Consider the following 19,474-nt stretch of genomic DNA (forward strand, 5'->3'; position numbering starts at 1 on the left):
GTGCTAAATGGACAGAAGAACATCGTGTTAAACACAGTGAGCTAATGAAGACGATGTGGATCAAGCGAAAAATGATCAACTGCCAGAATGTAATGTGAGGCTTATCGTGGTCCCTAGTTGACCGATTAGCAAAGTTGAATGAATGAATAATAATAATTCGATTTTGAGTGTTACTTTTGAATTTAACCAATAAAATTGAGAGGGTGTGGCTGGTTTAGTCTTGAATGATCTCGAACCTTCCCTGAGGGTTTATAAACTGCGGCTTTTCCCGTTTCTTGGCCAATATATCGTCATCTTACTGAGTGTGTGTGTGTTAAAGCAGGAGGCGGGCGGCCTCTTTCATCGGTCAACAGAATATCTCTAAGGTAATGGCCACATAACTTCTTTCTTTCTTGCTACCTCCGCAGTTTAACCTGAGGGAAAGGTCCGACTCTTTAGTTATGTAACAAGCTTTTCTAAAATGTAACTTTCTCCTGGCTAATGTAAAACCTTCATTAAATCTTTAACTGTAAATCGGGAATAGAGAGAGAATTACCCTTTCAAGCTCCCCTTCATCTTGGTTTGGGGTGACTAAGTTTTTTCTCTAACTGTTTTTCCTACTGTAATGTGTTCAAGTAATTTCTACACGAGTCACCTCAGTAGTTTGGGAATAGCCCCTGTTTCATTGGCCTTGAGCCCCTGTTTCATCAGCCTTGAGCCCCTTAAGTTGTTTCAGTGTTCATATCTAGGAGTGCAAGTATACGCCTCCATTCAGTTTGAGTTTCGGGCCATTTACTTAACCTGTTTTTTTCCGAAAAGGGCCTATAGGTTGGGTACGAGATACCCCTGTTTCAAATTGTACGTTGTACCATGGAAGGCCAGAGAGTGTAAGGTTTTTGAGGCTGCCTCGAGGAGGCTGAAAGAAACGGAGAGCCGGTTAGCTCTTTTTCTAGTTTTGTAATTGTAAAGAGTGCCTTTAGAAGGCTAGGAATTGTATTTCGGGAGTAAGTGCTCCTTTAATTAGGGGATTTCTGTTCTTTACTAAAGCTGTCCTTTTTTGTAAATTTGAGCTGGGAGCTCAAAAATTGTAAAGTGAGGGGCTTGAACCCCAGGATTTGTTAAGACCACTAATCTTGTCTTTTCCTAGACTTGTTTCATGATTATCACTGTACCTGATGTTTCATTATGATGAAAAATTGTTAAACTTGAAGTTCTGAAAATATAACCTTCAATTTAAGTTTTAAATTCAATTCTCGACATTGTAGTTAGAAAGGAAAGGAAATTCTAAGTTCCCATGGAGGGAATTAGATATTTTTCCACCAATAGAGCATGTCTAGACCCATTCAAGCCCGCACCTTCTTTCACCTCTTTTTGCTCCACAGGTAACCCCGTAACAAATGGTAGCAGAGCATGGTTGAATGGGTCTCAATTAAGCCCTTTTGACGGCAAAACATAGAATCTGCATCAAACTCTAAGAATTTTCTCGGTCGCTGTAATTTTTTTTTCCTAAATTTGTAAATGTTCTTTCACCATGTGATGCCCTCGTGAAGTCCTCCATCCCGGCTACTTGCGCAAGGAGGAATTAATCTATGAATTACTTATTAGGAATGTTTAATCTGGAGGCACGGTTGCGGCAGATACAACTAAACTTAAGGAATCATTAGAACTACCAATTTGCATCCCAACTTTGGGGGAAAAAGAAATTGATGAGGCTCTATCCACTGTCGCGGACAACACCACCGAGCTAGCTTCTGTATTACATTTTTCTGAAGTGAGTGATCCATCTCCTAATCAACTTAAGAGAGTACAAGCTAGATTGTTCCATTTTTATAATAGGGTTAGGGACCTACAGTCTCTCAAGCTAAAAGAAGTTCATGCTAAGGAGACTAGTAACCTTGTTGAACACCTTTCTGAAATGTCAAAGTTAGTCAATTGTTGACTGGGGCAGCTGTTCCCAAATCTGACCAAGCCCCTTTAATCAACGTGCCTGCTGAGGAGGATTCTTCTAAGAGGGTAGAAAGCAGGAAATCTGTGGCAACTCAACAAACTTCTGCCCCATTAGGAAACGAGTCTGATCGTCGTACATCAATTCCACCTTTCTTTTTAAATAATGCTGGGTCTGAAGCTTCTCAACCCCCCAGGCCATTACCCATTATGTCACCTGGGTTCAGTAGTTTACCTCATCCTTTGGCTACAAGGTGCGTTCCATAAATAATGCGACCAGATTCATAAAAAATCATTTATTGAATATATTCGTACAAATAATCAAAAATCTTCAAAATAGCACCCTCTTGCGTCGATACACTTCTAGAGGCGGCGTTTCCATGCCTGGAAGGCCTTTTCCGGAATGTCCTTTAGAGCCGATGTAACATGCGCCTGGATTCTTTCAATCGTGTTCCAATGTTTTCCTTTCAAGACTCCTTTTAAGCGAGGGGGAAAAAAAAAAGTCAGCGGGAGCCAGGTCAGGACTGTAGGGAGGCTGGGGAACCAATAGGGTGTTGGTCCTGGCCAGGAAGTCGTTGACAATGAAGGTGCTGTGACTCGGTACGTTGTCGTGATGAACTTTCCACGTGTCCTTGATGTCGCTTCGGCAGTGCGAGACCCTCCTTTTCAGTCTTTTGAGCACTTCCAAGTAGAAAGCTGAGTTCACTGTAGTCCCGATAGGTACGAATTCGTGGTGGACAATGCCTCTGACATCAAAGAAGACAATGAGCATGGTTTTGATCCTGGACTTGCTCATGCGTGCCTTCTTGGGACGGGGCGACGATGGGCTCTGCCACTCTGAACTCTGCGTTTTTGTCTCAGGGTTGTACTCAAAAATCCATGACTCATCACCAGTGATAACTGAGATAGAAATATTAGGATCATTTTCACACATTTCCAACATTTCTCGTCACCGAAGCACTCGCATGTCCTTTTGTTCGTCGGTCAACACTTTTGGGACCAGTTTGGCAAACAGCTTTCTCATGTTCAAATCTTCGGTCACAATGCAGAAAACGGTTGTTTTTGCCATGTTTAGAGTTTGTGTTATCAATTGAAGGCTCAGCTGTCTGTCAGAGTTCAAACAATCGCGCACACGCGTCATCTTTTCGTCGACTCGTGAGGTTGATGGCCGTCCACTGCGAGGTTCGTTGGTGATCTCCTCTCGGGCCTCCACGAACGACTTGTGCAATCGGAAAACTTGTGACTTGGACAAGCAATCAGTCCCAAAGGCCTGCTGAAGTAATGGAAACGTTTCGGTGGCGGACTTCTCAAGTTTAACGCCAAATTTGATAGCGTACCATTGCTCTACAGAACGATCCATTGTGCTGTGTTACATGAACTCAAAACGGGCTTGACGGAAACACACGTCCTGACTCTCCGGCAGCTCGCTGCCGAATGAGACAAAGAGCGTTTGAAGCTAACACCCCCCTCCACCTAGCCCAGCAGGTTAGAACATGCTGCGGTGTACAGTTGCGTCAGAAAAAAAATTGTAAGTCATAAATAAATAATAAATAAAAATAAATATATATATATATATATAAAAATAAATAAAAATGAAATTTATCAATCAAGAAAAAAATTGGTCGCATTACTTATGGAATGCATGTTGTATGGTGCTTAGGGGAATTTCAAAGTTTTCGGTAAATTCTATTAACGATATTTCATTTTTAAGGTTTTTAGTTGAATTTCAAGATCACGCGCTAGTGTTTTCTCTCTCTCTCTCTCTCTCATTCTCAAATCCTTCAAATTATTTACCCTTACTCCACAGGTGTCCTCTCGGACAAAATAGTCAAAGCAATAGCTGAACAATCTTCCATAGAAGACTTCCATGCCCACCTGTTTGCTAACTTCATTCTGGCTCGAGCCATGTCATCATTAATTCAAAAGTACTACTTCAGAGTACAACGACTGGATGAAAATCTGGCAGACTTCACCCAAGATATTAAGTTTTACACCTGGGTATTCGCTCTTCATTTCCCTGAAGATCAAACTGTGCAGACAATTGTTGAAGGCATTTCCCCACACTATAGGTAGTATCTGTGTTTCGCGTTGCGTCCTCAAACTTTTGCAGAATTAGAGGCTATGGCGGTCTCAGCCGAAGGTATGCCGACACCTTACCATCTTCTAATAGTTTTCGGCCTTCACCTTGCTGAACTTTCACCACCCGCAAATGCTATGCTTGTGGGTCTACGGATCATCTACGGAACAAGTGCCCCGTGATAAAATCCGAGTGGGACAAAGAATGGAGCAAGGTCATCACAAGGATGTTTCAAGTGTGGCTCCTTTAATCACCTTGCCAAGAATTGCCCTAATACCAATAGCATCCTCTACTGCTCAACTTCTGGTGCAACCTCCACGAACTCTAGTAATCGAAAGTGACTAGTGTCATCGGCTGAGTCAGCAAGTTCAGCTTCCCAAGGCTCAGCCCCCGTTAAACACACTGCAAGCTCGGAACAGGGTCGAAGTTCTTCTAACCCCGCATTTGAATGCCCTAAAGAAGGCCTCAGAATTGCGGCGGAGACCCCCGCACTTGTACCTTTTCTTAAAACTGAGTTGAACAATGAACTGGTCACGGCTCTATTAGACTCTGGGAGCGTGTGTTCGATAATTTCGGCTGATTGGTATTCCAAATTAAAGTCTGTCTGTAAGTTTCCTCAGTATTGTTAGTCTTCGGTCCAATGCGTTTCGGCTAATTCCTCTCCACTAGAAATTTTAGGGTTCATCCTTACCAAAATTTGTATTTCTAAATTTACTTGGAAAATAAAACTGTTTGTGGCTAAGCACTTGTCTTGCCCCGTAATATTAGGAGCAGATTTCATGTCTCATACCGGTCTAGTGCTCGACATTCAGAGCAAGTCGTGCACCTTTAAATTTTTCTAATAATTGTAAAATTCCTTTGCTAAAATGTAATTCGGTGTCACGTTCATCTGTTTTGTCTATCCAGGATGAAATGTTGTTAGACCTTAGACATCTACCTGAGGAGCAGGCTGATAGTATTCGTAAGTTGTGTCACTCGTTTCCTGATGCGTTTTCTGATACTCTTGGTGTTACTGACCTCATTGAATACAAGATTGAGGTTATGGATTCGATCCCAGTTAGGTTTCCACCCTATAGGCTATCTCCACCTAAAATGAAGGCTCTTAAAGAGATCATCGACCAGATGTTAAAGGACGGTATTATTCGACCTTCTAAGTCGGCGTATTCATCGCCCATTTTTCTGGTGCCGAAACCCCAAGGTGGCTTCAGGCCTGTCATTGATTATAGGGCTTTAAATCGGAAGGTGGTGTTACAATCTGTGCCCCTTCCCGAACTTCACTCTTGTTTTTTCATGGTTTCGGAAAGTTCTTCACCAACTTAGACCTTAATCAGGCGTACAACCAGATCCCTCTAGTTGAAGAATCGAAACATCTAACAGCTTTTGCCACGGATTGGAACTTGTATGAGTACAACTGTGTGCCTTTCGGGCTCCCCACGGGGACAGCTGTGCTCACCAGACTGCTAGATAGGGTCTTCTCCAACATCAAATTTGAATACTTGTATCATTATCTTGATGATGTCGAATTTTCTGAGACCTTTGAAGAACACATTGATCATCTAAAGGAAGTACTCGATCGCCTTCATAAGGCCGGGTTGACTGTGAAGTTATCTAAGGTAGCTTTTGCTAAACCTTCAATGTCATTCCTAGGGCACATTGTTTCGCCTGATGGTGTTTCTATCGATCATTCCAGAACACAGGCCATCCGTGATTTCAAACCCCCTAAGGACATCAAAGGTATTCCCAGGTTCATAGGCATGGTGAATTTCTTCAGGAAATTTATTGCTAACCTCAAGCCCTTGAACTTACTTCGTAGGAAAGGCGTCAAATTTGAGTGGGGGCCGTCTCAACAAGCCGCTTTTGAAGATCTGAAATTAGCTCTTTGCAACGCCCCTGTTCTTGCATATGCCTGATTTTTCCAAGAAATTCATTGTCCAAACCGATGCCTCATCATCGGCGGTGGCTGCTGTCCTTCTTCAGGAAAATGAACTCTGAAGCTTATGTGTCTACGACATTATCAGCCCAAGAGGCTAAATATTCCATCTATGAACTTGAGGGTTTGGCGGACTTATTTCCATTAGAGAAGTTCCGCCTCTATCTGGAACATATAAAATTCGACCTGGAAACAGATAATCAAGCCTTAAGTTGGATCTTGGCTAGGCCACGTCGTACAGGTCGTATAGCCCGTTGGGCCATCAGAATTTCTGCCTTCCAGTTTGATGTTAGGCATATCAGAGGATCTGAAAATGTCATTGCGGATGGACAAAGCCGCATGTTTTCTCATGATGTGGAGACCACCGAACAGGAAGATAGTTCTCTTCCCGCGCCCATACCTTCCGGGTGTAAATGCCATTCTAACTGATGCCCCCATGTTGTTTCGGGACATTGAAAAATATCAACGTGAAGATCCCGTGCTGGCCCCTATTATTGAAACCCTTTGTTCGGGGGAACATGTCGTCCCTTATGTGTTGAGGAACGGGGTGTTATGTTGCCCTTCGAGGCATGACCAAAAGAAGAAAGTTGTGGTTCCAGCCGTGCTTATACCTATGATCTTCAAGTACTATCATGAGACCCCATTAGGGAGGGATTTAGGCATCTTCAAAACTCTGGAAAAGATCCGAGAGATATTCATTTGGAAAGGTACGGATGGCGAAATTCGAGAATTGGTAAAGGCTTGTAAATCTTGCTTGCTTAGTAAGCCCACCTTGTCCACTAAGCTAGGTCTTTTATCTTCCCATCAAGCGTCGCGCCCCATGAAACGTCTCTATATAGACTACGTCAGACCCTTCCCCCAATCAAAGGGGAATGCCAATAAATTCATTCTTGTGTGTGTAGATGGCTTCACTAGATTTTCCTAGTTATTTCCGACTAAGCTGGTTAGCGCTCAATCCACTATTTCTTGTTTAAATACTATATTTGCTTCTTTTGGTCCCTGTCAATATATAGTTTCTGATAATGCTAAAGCCTTTACATCCAACCTCTTCCGTAAATTCTGTTTTGATCTGTCTATATCACATGTAACTACTTCGGCGTATTAACCTGAGCCATCTCCGGCTGAGCGGGTCAATCGTAATCTTAGATCTGCTCTAATTGCGTTTCATCATGATGATCATTCCAGGTGGGATACGTCCCTGCATTGGTTGGCCTTTGCTTTAAATTCTGCGGTTTATGAGGCCCATAAGTTCACACCTGCTTCTCTTATGTTTAAATTTGTTCCTAACATGCCACTCTCTAACCTTTGGTCACTCAATGATATTTTACCAGAGACAATAGATCCCAATAATATTAGAGATCTATGGAAGAAAGCTAAGCACAACCTGAAGGTTTCTCATGAAAAGGTTAGGGAAAGATATGATCGTGGATGGAGGCCCACCAATATAAAAGTATGAGATCAAGTCATGGTTTAAAACTTTGTTCCCGCAAGCAAGCTTGCCCCCAGATTTCATGGACCGTGCATTATATTGAATTTTTTGATGCCAGTTACATTATTAGTGAGCAATCCAGCCACAGAGAGTCCACCTCTCTCAAGAGAAACCTGTATGATTGAAGTACCTTTTTTGCCATTAAAAATTTAGGAGTAGTTTGAAGGTTATATTTTTTGGAGGCCTTCTGCCCCAAATTATTTTATTTAGTTATATATATGATCTGAATGTATGATCTTCCCCTCTGGTTTTCCTGCTGTCTATTCCTTAGTGGCCATTACCAAGCCCCCCCGTCTCCTGCATGTCCGCACCATTGGTACTAAAGCACTTTACACGCCGTCCGCCCCTCTGCATCACCAATAAAGATCATACTTCTCTGTCGCCGAGATCTTACTGTTTCAGTGCCCCCTCAGCCGTGCAACTGAAGTGGAGTAAGGGCCCACTCCGCTCCCGTGAAGACTCCCTGTGAACGGCGCGCCGGAGTGCATCTTCCCGGCAAAGGCTGAAGTGCGGTGACCCTACCACCAACTCATCTGGGGACTGTAGATATACTTCTAATCTGCGGCGATCATCACCACGACTACCCCTCTCATAGTACCGGGAGAGGTGTATCTCAGAGTACACGACCTTCAGCTGGGTATCGGCAAGCGGCGGCAGGTATTGCCGTCAAATCTATCAACATGTATTTAACATTCTACGACAATAAGGACACTCTAAAGCTGGAGCTAATCAAGTTTCTACCTATCAACTTCTAGGAAGGTCTGTACTGGGAGGTACACCCCAAAGCTGCGCATTCAAGTTCAGCGCCTAAATGAACTCCTCTATTGGTAAAACAGTGAAACTGAAACTACACCAACTTAGAAATTTACTCAGAAGATGTCACTACAGAAATATGATTTAATTTTGTTATTGTAAAGTTTCCTAAACTGACTGAATTTCTCCTAGTTTTGTTTGCTATACATCAAGAAGTTTGGACATTTCTCCACAGATGACACTACAAAAAAACTATGATCACGCACCCTGGTACAAAATGTAAGAAGTTATAATTTAAAGAAGTTTTGTATTTCTAGGTTTTTGTAACAGATTGATGTTCATTTATTTTAGGGTTGGCAATATTTCCTTTTTCTTTCCGCCAGTTTTGAATCTAACCAATCAATAATTTCTGCAATTAATTTTCCACCTATCACAGGCTACTTGCTCGATATTGAGTGTTACTTTTGAATTTAACCAATAAAATTGAGAGGTTGTGGCTGGTTTAGTCTTGAATGATCTCGAACGTTCCCCGAGGGTTTATAAACTGCGGCTTTTCACGTTTTTAGGCCAACTGATAGTCATCTGAGTGTGTGTGTCAAAGCAGGAGGCGGGAGTAGCCTTTTTCATCGGTCAACAGAATATCTACAAGGTAATGGCCACATAACTTCTTTCTTTCTTGCTACCTCCGCAGTTTAACCTGAGGGAAAGGTCCAACTCTTTAGTTATGTAACAAGCTTTTCTAAAATGTAACTTTCTCCCGGCTAATGTAAAACCTTCATTAAATCTTTAACTGTAAATCGGGGATAGAGAGTGAATTACCCTTTCGAGCTCCCCTTCATCTTGGTTTGGGGCGACTATGTTTTTCCTCTAACTGTTTTTCCTACTGTAATGTGTTCAAGTAATTTCTATACGAGTCACCTCAGTAGTTTGGGAATAGCCCCTGTTTCATCAGCCTTGAGCCCCGTAAGTTGTTTTAGTGTTTCATATCTAGGAGTGCAAGTATACGCCTCCATTCAGTTTGAGTTTCGGGCCATTTACTTAACCTGTTCTTTTCCGAAAAGGGCCTATAGGTTGGGTACGAGATACCCCTGTTTCAAATTGAAAGTTGGACAATGGAAAGCCAGAGAGTGTAAGGTTTTTGAGGCTGCCTCGAGGAGGCTGAAAGAAACGGAGAGCCGGTTAGCTCTTTTTCTAGTTTTGTAATTGTAAAGAGTGCCTCTAGAAGGCTAGGAATTGTATTTCGGAAGTAAGTGCTCCATGAATTAGGGGATTTCTGCCCTTTACTAAAGTTGTCCTTTTTTCTAAATTTCAGCTGGGACCTGAAGAATTGTAAAGCGAGGGGCTTGAAGCCCAGGATTTGTTAAGACCACTAAGCTTGTCTTTTCCTAGACTTGTTTTATGATTATCACTGTACCTGATGTTTCATTATTATGATGAAAAATGGTTAAGTTTGAAGTTCTGAAAATATAACCTTCAGTTTAAGTTTTAAATTCAATTCTTGACATAGTAGTTAGACCCATTCAAGCCCGCACCTTCTTTCACCTCTTTCTGCTTATAAAAATTTTTTGTCAACTGACAAATTAGAAGATAAAATAGAGTATCACAACAAGAGAGCAATAGCAAAAAGGGAAGTGCGGAAAAAGCACAGAAAGAGTTGGGAAAACTTCGTTTCACAACTGGAGACTGATATAACAAGACCACAAGCACAGACCTATAAAATACTCAAGAAACTAAATAATGATGTAAAAGAAGACATACGCATTAATGCAATACCTCTAACAGAGTGGCTCATTTATTTTTGGAACCTTTGGAGAGGTTCAAATATTGAGTCATTTCTTCAGCCAACATCCCTTAACAAGTCTTCGGAAACCATTACACTCTAAGAACTGGAGCTAATACTCAGAAAACTTAGAAATGGAAAAGCATCTGGAGAAGATTCAATAAATGCAGAATTATTCAAGTATTCCAGTGACATCTTCAAGCTATGATTTCTCAAATTCATCAATTTAATTTGAAATGGCAACAGACCACCAGAGAATTGGCAAAAAGCTATAGTTATTCCTCTTCATAAGAAGGGCAGTGTGAAAGATTGTGGAAATTACAGACGGATAAGTATACTCAACTCAGGTTACAAAATTTACTCTAATATTGTCAGAGAAAAATTATTCAGGTATTATGAAAATGTGATTGGAAATGAACAACATGGATTTCGAAAGGGGCGTTCGTGTGCTGATGCTTACTTTACCTTGAAAATCTTAGTCGAAAAACGCAGGGAATTTAACTTGGAAACTCACATAGCATTTGTTGATTTTAAGAAAGCCTTTGACCTAGTTAATAGGAACAGACTTCTTAATATCTTAGCAGAAGATAATGTCCCACAACAGTTAATAGATAACATATACAACATGTACAGTGACAACCTTATTGCAGTAAAGTTAGGTAATCATCAGACTGAATGGAAACCGGTCAGCAGAGGTGTGAGACAAGGTTGTGGACTTTCTCCTTTATTGTTCATAATCTATATGAACAACATAATACAGGAATGGAGGCATGAAAGGCATGGATCAATCCCAGTCAGTAGATATCTCACACATCTTGATGCCATACTCTTTGCTGATGATGTTGCATTGGTAGCGTCATCAGAAGATGATCTTCAGTGGTCAGTATTTAATCTCCAGAAAGTCTCTTCAAAATTCGACATGATCATTTCACCACAAAAGAGCAAAATAATGGCCTTTAAGGGGAAGGACCCTATCCCAAGTAAAATCTTGTTTAGATAATAAAATTTTGGAAAGAGTCAACGAATTCAATTATCTGGGATACAATTTATCATACCAAGGGGAAATTGATATCTCTGCAAAAATAACCAAATTTATCAGAACAACAGGAATCATAAATCATATCATGAAGCCATCTCTTGTCCAAAAACACACTCGCTTACGTCTTTATAACACTTTAGCCAGACCAACACTTTGCTACGGCAGTGAGGCATGGACGATAAGAACTCAAGACATTTCCAGAATTACAGCACGTGAAATGACGTTCATGCGCTGAACAGCAGGCTATACGAAATGGGATCGTATAAGAAATGAAGATGTGCTTAAGGGACTAAATGTGAAATCAGTAATCAATTACATCTATGATTACCAAGAAAACTGGAAACGTCATGTTCGAAGGATGTAATCTGGAAGACTACCAAAGGAGATCCCACGCTATCAACCAAGAGGAGAGACATGTATAGGACGTCCAATGAAGCGATGGAAAGAAAATGCAAGACCGTAACGGGCCACATGGCCCAGTACTTGGAAGGAAGATGATGATGATGATGATGATGATTATGACATAACCTCTCCTGCCCAAAGGCCAACCTCACCTTCCCGAGATGAAGAAACCTGTTCCCAAAGATGAGGCCCTGTCGACAGAGTCACGGCGGTATAGCCGTTACATCCATTATGGAGGAAATGCTGTGATTTCAGCTAGTCCATTAGCTGAGAGGTGGCAGCCCCACCAATGGTCTTACTTCCTTCAGGCTAGCAACCCGTCGGAATGACATTTGATTGCTTTCAAGTCTTGCAAAAAGTAAAATGCAAGACCGTAACGGGTCACATGGCCCAATACTTGGAAGGAAGATAATAATAATAATAATAATAATAATAATAATAATAATAATAATAATAATAATAATAATAATAATAATAATAATAATAATAATAATAATAATGGACAAGATCGTAAAGTCTATGAACAAAATGGACAGCAGATCAAATGCTGATGATGTGCTGCAATGGGAACAAACAGAAAAAACAGACTTTAGTGGAACAATATGTTCAATAAATTTGAGATGAAGACAAGTGAAACAAAGACTGACCATCAACAGGATAGAAAGAAACTAAAAATTAGAATCAATTTCTCACTTCAAGTACCTCATGAGCACAATATCCAAAGAAGCAGGAAATACTCAGCAGTGCACTTTTACAATCAAGTCAAAAATTTACTATGGGACTGCAAAATACCACAATTCTCACATGCGGTTTAAGACTACGGGTGATTTCCGACAAAAGAGTAGTGTTACAAAAATGTTGCAAAGTTTGGGCTGTGAAGAACTGAGAGAAAGAAGATGAGCTGCTCGACTAAGTGGTATGTTCCGAGCTGTCAGCGGAGAGATGGCATGGAATGACATTAGTAGACGAATAAGTTTGAGTGGCGTCTTTAAAAGTAGGAAAAATCACAATATGCGGATAAAGTTGGAATTCAAGAGGACAAATATTCGTTTATAGGAAGGGGAGTTGGGGATTGGAATAACTTGCGAAGGGGGATGTTCAATAAATTTCCAATTTCTTTGAAATCATTTAAGGAAAGGCTAGGAAACAGCAGATAGCGAATCTGCCACCTGGGAGACTGCCCTAAATGGAGTTCAGTACTGATTGATTGATTGATTGATTGATTGATTGAATCCAGAAGACAAATGAAATTCATGAGTCAAACTACTCGAAAGCACAGTAAAAAGAAGGAGGTTGCGAGTGAAATAAAGAAACACAGATTTCAGTGGTATGGGCTCATTATGAGAATGAAGACTGTCCAACGAAAGTCAAGGAAACCCTGGATAGACACAGTGAAATCAGAAGTGGAGGAGAGGTCTCAAAATGGGAAGATGGCGAGTGCTTGTACACCACACCCGGAAAACTGGAGTTGGAAAATGATGATTATGAATATTCATCTATTGTTTATTATTTTCTAGCCTGGCATTTTGTAAGCCTTGTGATTCTGCATATCTCAGAGGCGAGTCTCTGACTCGGAGTGATCGCTTAACGAAGGCTATTCATGTGTTCTTTACATTTAAGAAATGTTTAACCTTCCTAACTTTCTAAGTTCTTGATTTTTCTCTGTACGTTCATTCTCCTTTGTAGATTTAATGTCGCTGATCTGTAACTTCAATAAAGCACAATCAACTTTAGTCATGGTTTGTAATTCTTCAAATTTATTATATAACATCTTGTCTAAATTCTGGGTTTATCATTGTATGATTTGGTCAGCAAGATTAATGAATCAATTGTGCCATCACAACTACGGGCAGGTATCACTCAAAATAATGATCGAAGGCGATTCCAAAATGTTGGCACATGTATCTGTCTGGTGAGGGCTGGCTGTGTTTCCTTTAAAAGTTCCTGTTGTTTCCTGGCATTACGCTTGTCAGTTTATGTTTTCAGACATTGTTGCTCTAAGCGCTCACTTCCTTTAAAGACATTATGGTGCCAAACTGAATGCCAGTTCAATACAGAGTATGTTGACCATTTCCCACTTTAACTGGTGAAGTACTCAACAGTCAACTACAGTAGTTTCCCAGTTATCAGTTTTAATTTGACATATGTTCATGTATCGTAGGTTTTTAGTGTATATACTGACCAGGTACTCTACCATATCTATACTTGTCTGTGACAAGAGAAAAATAAAAAGTCTCTTTTTGGTTACAGAACTTTGAAAAAGGGCAGTTCATTTTCAAATGCAATTGACCAGTATAACCAGTATTTTAACAGTTTCCTCCTCCTCTTTCTACTACTACTACTACTACTACTACTACTACTACTACTACTACTAGGGCAGAAGAAGGATATTTGAGTATTCAACTTCAGCAATATCAGATTTATTGTTGTTATATCTCTCCTAACATCCCTTTTGATATTTTCAAAGCTGAAGTAGATGCAATAGTTCAGGACTGCATGGCATCAGGTATTGAATCTAAATGTCAAGTCGCCTCTGTGGGGGGCACCAACTGCAGATCGTAGGGGAGAATATTGGGCAGAATGGATAGCGACCCTAGACTTGGTGGTTCATAACACTGGAATCTTACCAACTTTTTCCAGAGGGAACTCAGAGTCTTTCATAGACGTCACCTGCTCAACGCAGGGTATAGCATCATTCATTGTTGACTGGGAAGTTATGGAAGATGAATCTCTCAGCGACCATCGTTTTATTTACTTTCAAGTTAAGGGATCGAAGAAGCTTAATGATATCACGAAAACGGTGTGGAACTATAATTGGGAAACTTTTAAAATTGCAATCGAGTGGATGTCACAAACTGTAGATACAGTGCAACATACTCTAAAAGATATAACTGCTGTTCTTAAAGATGCTTGTAGGACCAGCCGATTGAGGGGATCAACAAAATATAAAACACGAGTCCCTTACTGGTGGAACAATGAAATAGACATGCAAAGGAAAGACTGCAATCGCAAGAGACGAATTCTTACAAGATCTAGGAAAAAAAAAATCAGCCAGGTCAACTTAATACAATTAGAAGCTGACTATACGGCATCAAAGAGGCAACTAATGAAGCTAATAAAGGATTCTAAGAGAAATCTCTGGCAAAAGCTATGCGAAGATCTACACAGTGATATCTGGGGAGCGGGATATAAGATAGTGATCGGTCGAATAATCAACAGGGTACCAGTTCAGCTCCCAGCTGATAGAAGGAAAGCCATAGCAATGGAGTTGTTCCCTTGTACTAATGACAGACTTGAATCGGAATCAGATTTTTGTGTTGCAAAACTGTTTACTGTAGTTGAATTACAAGAGGTAACACGCAATATGAAGACTGGTAAGGCACCAGGTGTAGATGGAATCCCACCAGAAGCCATCAAGTATGCAGTTGAGGTGGCACCTGGTTGGATCTTATCAGTCTTCAATGATTTATTAAAAAAGCGTGAATTCCCCGATGTGTGGAAAGTAGCCAAGCTAGTGCTGTTATTGAAGGCAGAGAAACTATCATTAGATCCATCAGCATACAGGCCACTTTGCTTATTAAACACCTTGAGCAAACTTTACGAAGGACTGATTAAAACTAGACTGGAGAAAGAACTTGAACAACAGGGAGGACTTTCTTCGAACCAGTTTGGATTTAGAAAGGGTAGAACCACAACCCAAGCTATTGAGAGGGTGATTCAAATACAGGCAGAAAGCAGTGAGAAATGGGCTGCCTTGATAACGATAGATGTCAAAAATGCTTTTAACACTGCTTCTTGGAGCATTATTTTGAGAGAACTTCGTAGGATGAACATTTCTCAGTTTCTACAACAAATAATCGTTAAGTACTTCAAAGGACGAAGAATACGATTTCATGATTTAGAAGATCTTGAAATGAGTGCTGGCGTTCCACAGGGATCTGTCCTAGGACCCACCTTGTGGAACATTCTATATGATGGTGTCTTACGCCTGCAGCTGACAAAAGGGACAACATCTATTGGTTATGCAGATGACCTTGCAATAGTGGTAATAGCAGAGAATGTAGAAGAACCGACCTTCCGAGTAAATGAATCGCTGAGACGAGTTAACCTTTGGATGGTAAATAATAAGTTAAGATTGGCTCCACATAAGACTGAGGCTGTAATTTTGAAAGGTTCCAGAAATTGGAAAAATGTCCGTTTCGTATTAAATGATACAGTGATTATCCCAGGAAAGTCTGTACGATACCTTGGGGTTCTTATTGACAGGAATTGCACATTTGGTGCACATGTGAAGGCAGTAACCCAAAAGGCAGAGAAGAAGGCATCGGCATTAGCCAGACTTATGCCTAACATCGGGGGACCAAGAACAGTTAAGAGACAGATTACGTGCTCTGCAGTATATTCCATTTTACTTTATGCTGCACCTATCTGGCACAATGCACTCAGGAGGAAGATTCACCGAAGAGTTATGGAAAGAGTACAGAGGAAAATGTTGCTCAGAGTTACCTGTGCATATCGAACTGTTTCGACAGCAGCTTTACAAGTTGTAGCTGCCAGTATTCCCATTGACCACCTCGTTGTAGAGAGAAAACTTTGGCATGAAAGGGGTGCAACTATATCTGCTGAAGAAAAGAAAGCCTCGAGGAACCAACTTTTACTAGACTGGCAAGACCGATGGGATGGCACAACCAATGTTGGCCAATGGACAAAAAAGCTAATACCCAACATAGGAGACTGGCTTAAATGTAGACATCGGCAGGTAGATTACTATCTGTCGCAGATCCTGACAGGACATGGAAGATTCGGCGTATACGCCATGAAGATGGGAAAGACGCAGGGAGATGGTTGTCGGTACTGTTCTGAAAGGGATACAGTAGAACACACTTCTTTCTACTGTGTTCGATGGGAAGAAAAACGAAGGAAAGCCTGCCAACAACTTGGCCGACGACTCACGCCAGAGAATCTGGTTCAGATTATGTTAGAGAGCCCGTTTGCCTGGAACACAGTAAAGGCAATGGCGACAAGCATTATGGGGATGAAGGAGAAAGAAGAGAAAGGAAGAACTTAATAATATACATCACTCCATTCTGATGTGCCGACAAGCAGTTCCAGAATGGTCTGAGTGAAGAGGGCCGGGGTTTTTAGTTGGTGGAAATCCAACTCCCACACAGAGTGGTGTCTTTAAAAGATTTTCCCCTGCCATAACAAACAAACAAACAAACTACTACTACTACTACAGAAACTCATCACATCTCATTGTATAGTAGCATGTTGGAAATGTCTCCAACCTCAGCTGACTGTCAGTTAGAAATGGGGCAAGGAGGTTCTCAGGACCCACAGAGATGGCTCATTAACACATGCAGTCACTCGACTTAATATATTATATTATACTGTTTTATGTTTTAGTTAAAGAAAGAAGTTTTGTTTCAAAAAAACCTTGTCGAGGATGTCACTCACTTGTGTCGAACCAACAGGCAGAAAGTCGTCGTTGGAAGAAAGGAGCGAGAGTCCGTGTGCCAGCTGTTGGCACATGGCGCTCACTGAATCGCCCCTGTCGCTCATGGGCGATGCCTCGGGGATTGGACTCACTGGAAAACAAACACACAAGCCACTGTAGTATTCAGCCAAGCATGAGGACAAAGAGAAAAGAAACAGGTTAATAACCTTTGTTCCCATCACATTCACAATAAAACAGACAGTTGATCACCTTGTTTGCCAAACTGACTAAGCTCTTTCTGGCACTTGACAATTCTTTCAAATTTCTTAAGTCAATAAAAAGTTCTGAGACAGTGTGAAAGGTAATCTGTAACTAGGAGATTTTTCAGTCCCTTGAAAATAGTCGATAGTCATCGCCCTTTGTCCTGCCGCTGCTCAGCGTTACAGAAATTAACAAATAATAATATTTATTATACACTGTTATATGTTTTAATTGCACCCTGGCGTCTCCAAAAAGTGGGACATAAAGTATCATTATTCTTATATAATTTTATTCTGCATACACTGTTGAAATGCACCATCCACTTTCACATTTAGTGAGCATTGGTGAATGGGGTTTGAATTCTACTGCTTTATGTCGCATCGACACAGACAGGTCTTATGGCGACTATGAGACAGGGAAGGGCTAGGCATGGGAATGAAGCGGCAGTGGCATTTGCCTTGTGTGAAAATGGGAAAGCAGGGCTGCTGACAGTGGGATTCGAACCCACTATCTCCCGAATACTGGCTGCTACAGCTATTGAGCTTGATGATAATACAGGATTCAATTTAGTAGAGTATGATGGTTGGCTTCTTTTGTGATGTGTAACTTATCTCTATTGCCTCCTTTGTATTTAATGATTTTTATTTTTCATTATTAAGATCTGTGTTGTCCGCCTCTGCAGTGTAGTGGTTAGTGTGATTAGGTCCCACCCCGAGAGGCCCAGGTTCTATTCCCAGCTCTGCCACAAAATTTGAAAAGTGGTACGAGGGCTGGAACAGGGTCCACTCAGCCTCGGGAGGTCAACTGAGCAGAGGTGGGTTCGATTCCCTCCTCAGCCATCCTGGAAGTGGTTTTCCGTGGTTTCCCACTTCTCCCCCAAGCAAATGCCAGGATGGTACCTAACTTAAGGCCACGGCCGCTTCCTTCCCTCTTCCTTGTCTATCCCTTCCAAACTCCCCCCCCCCCCCACAAGGCCCCTGTTCAGCATAGCAGGTGAGGCTGCCTGGGCGAGGTACTGGTCATCCCCCCAGTTGTATCCCCAGACCCAGAGTCTGAAGCTCCAGGATACTGCCCTTGAGGCGGTAGAGGTGGGATCCCTCACAGAGTCTGAGGGAAAAACCGACCCTGGAGGATAAACAGATTACGAACGAAGATCTGTGTTGACGTCCATGAAGTAGCAGATGCTCTCGCAGAATACGGAGTGTCTGGGTATGCAATTGCTTTTTGTGTTCATTGAACCTGGTTTGTTTGACATGTGTGTTGTATATTTCTCATTTGGAAAAATGATTGTTTTCATTTAGAGTGCATGCACATCAGGACAGATCTTAAAAAATGTATATGTATGTATGTTCAGTCTATCAGCGATGCCGCTGGTGGGATCCTCAACAGCTCTGCCATCAGTTGTCATAGATGGCCTAGGCATCACTGAAGTGGCGTACTAGGGAAATGAGGAGTGAGGTAGTTTCCCGTTGCTTTCCTCACTGAGCCAGAGTTGCTATTACATATCAGTCAGCCATGCCCACTGAAATGCATACACCAACCGACCCTATGAGCAACATTTTCACACCATTCATAGCAGGGACTGGCTGCATAAGGATTGGCATTACTAGTATTGCTCATACCTCAGTCACTTTCATATTGTCAAAGCCAAGGATAAGACAGAGACAGATCTATGAAAGTAACAAAATTGCTCTAGCCTATACCAGAAGACATAGGTCACTGTAAACACTAGGTCCTGGCAGCAAAGGCATATCTTAAAATATAGCACATTTAAAATAATAGAAATTTTTTTTAAAAAAGGAGGCAATAATAATACACATTGCAATGTCAACTATCTACACCAATTAAATCAGATAGCAATAAAGCACAACAATTCACGAAACATCAGCGATTGGCTGAATTACAGTTACCTGAACTTCAATTACAAATAACGTCTTCAACCAAAATCAGTAAAATTACTTAACCGAATGCCAGTGTTAAGGAAATTGTGCACGGGGCTGCAAAGTTTACAAGGAAAAAGTTGTTATCTCATTTTTATGTAACAGACACTAAATGAGACTAAACAAGATAGAGTACCTTGGAACTTGTATTTCAAATAATCTTCCATTTACGTTACAAAGTAAATGGTTCATAGAATTCTCATAGCAAAGCCTGGACCTCACGAGGAGAAGTACATTTTTGTACAGCCATGTTCAATTGTAAGAGCAACCCCAGCAATGATGGATATTGTACCAAGTACTTCATCCAGGTCTGGAAGGATAAGTGTAACGATCACTAGAATGCAACAATTACAATTTTGAGAATTAAATTATTCAAAAAAGTCACATTTTGTAAGAAGTAATCAGTACAAGTAAAAATTACTAGCAAGTATTCATTAGACGTG

General features: G+C 41.1%; 1 protein-coding gene across 6 annotated transcripts in view; it reads right to left on the minus strand.

Annotated features, from left to right (window-relative positions):
* numb (NUMB endocytic adaptor protein) overlaps positions 1-19,474 on the minus strand; it is a 572,878-nt gene that overhangs the window by 23,102 nt on the left and 530,302 nt on the right. For all 6 annotated transcript variants that reach the window (XM_068229273.1, XM_068229274.1, XM_068229271.1 and 3 more), the window contains one exon: positions 16,851-16,981. In XM_068229273.1, coding sequence (XP_068085374.1) covers positions 16,851-16,981 — 131 coding nt within the window. The remainder of the gene's footprint in view (positions 1-16,850; positions 16,982-19,474) is intronic.

The sequence above is a fragment of the Anabrus simplex genome, chromosome 9, assembly GCF_040414725.1.
Source record: "Anabrus simplex isolate iqAnaSimp1 chromosome 9, ASM4041472v1, whole genome shotgun sequence".
Taxonomy (NCBI): domain Eukaryota; kingdom Metazoa; phylum Arthropoda; class Insecta; order Orthoptera; family Tettigoniidae; genus Anabrus; species Anabrus simplex.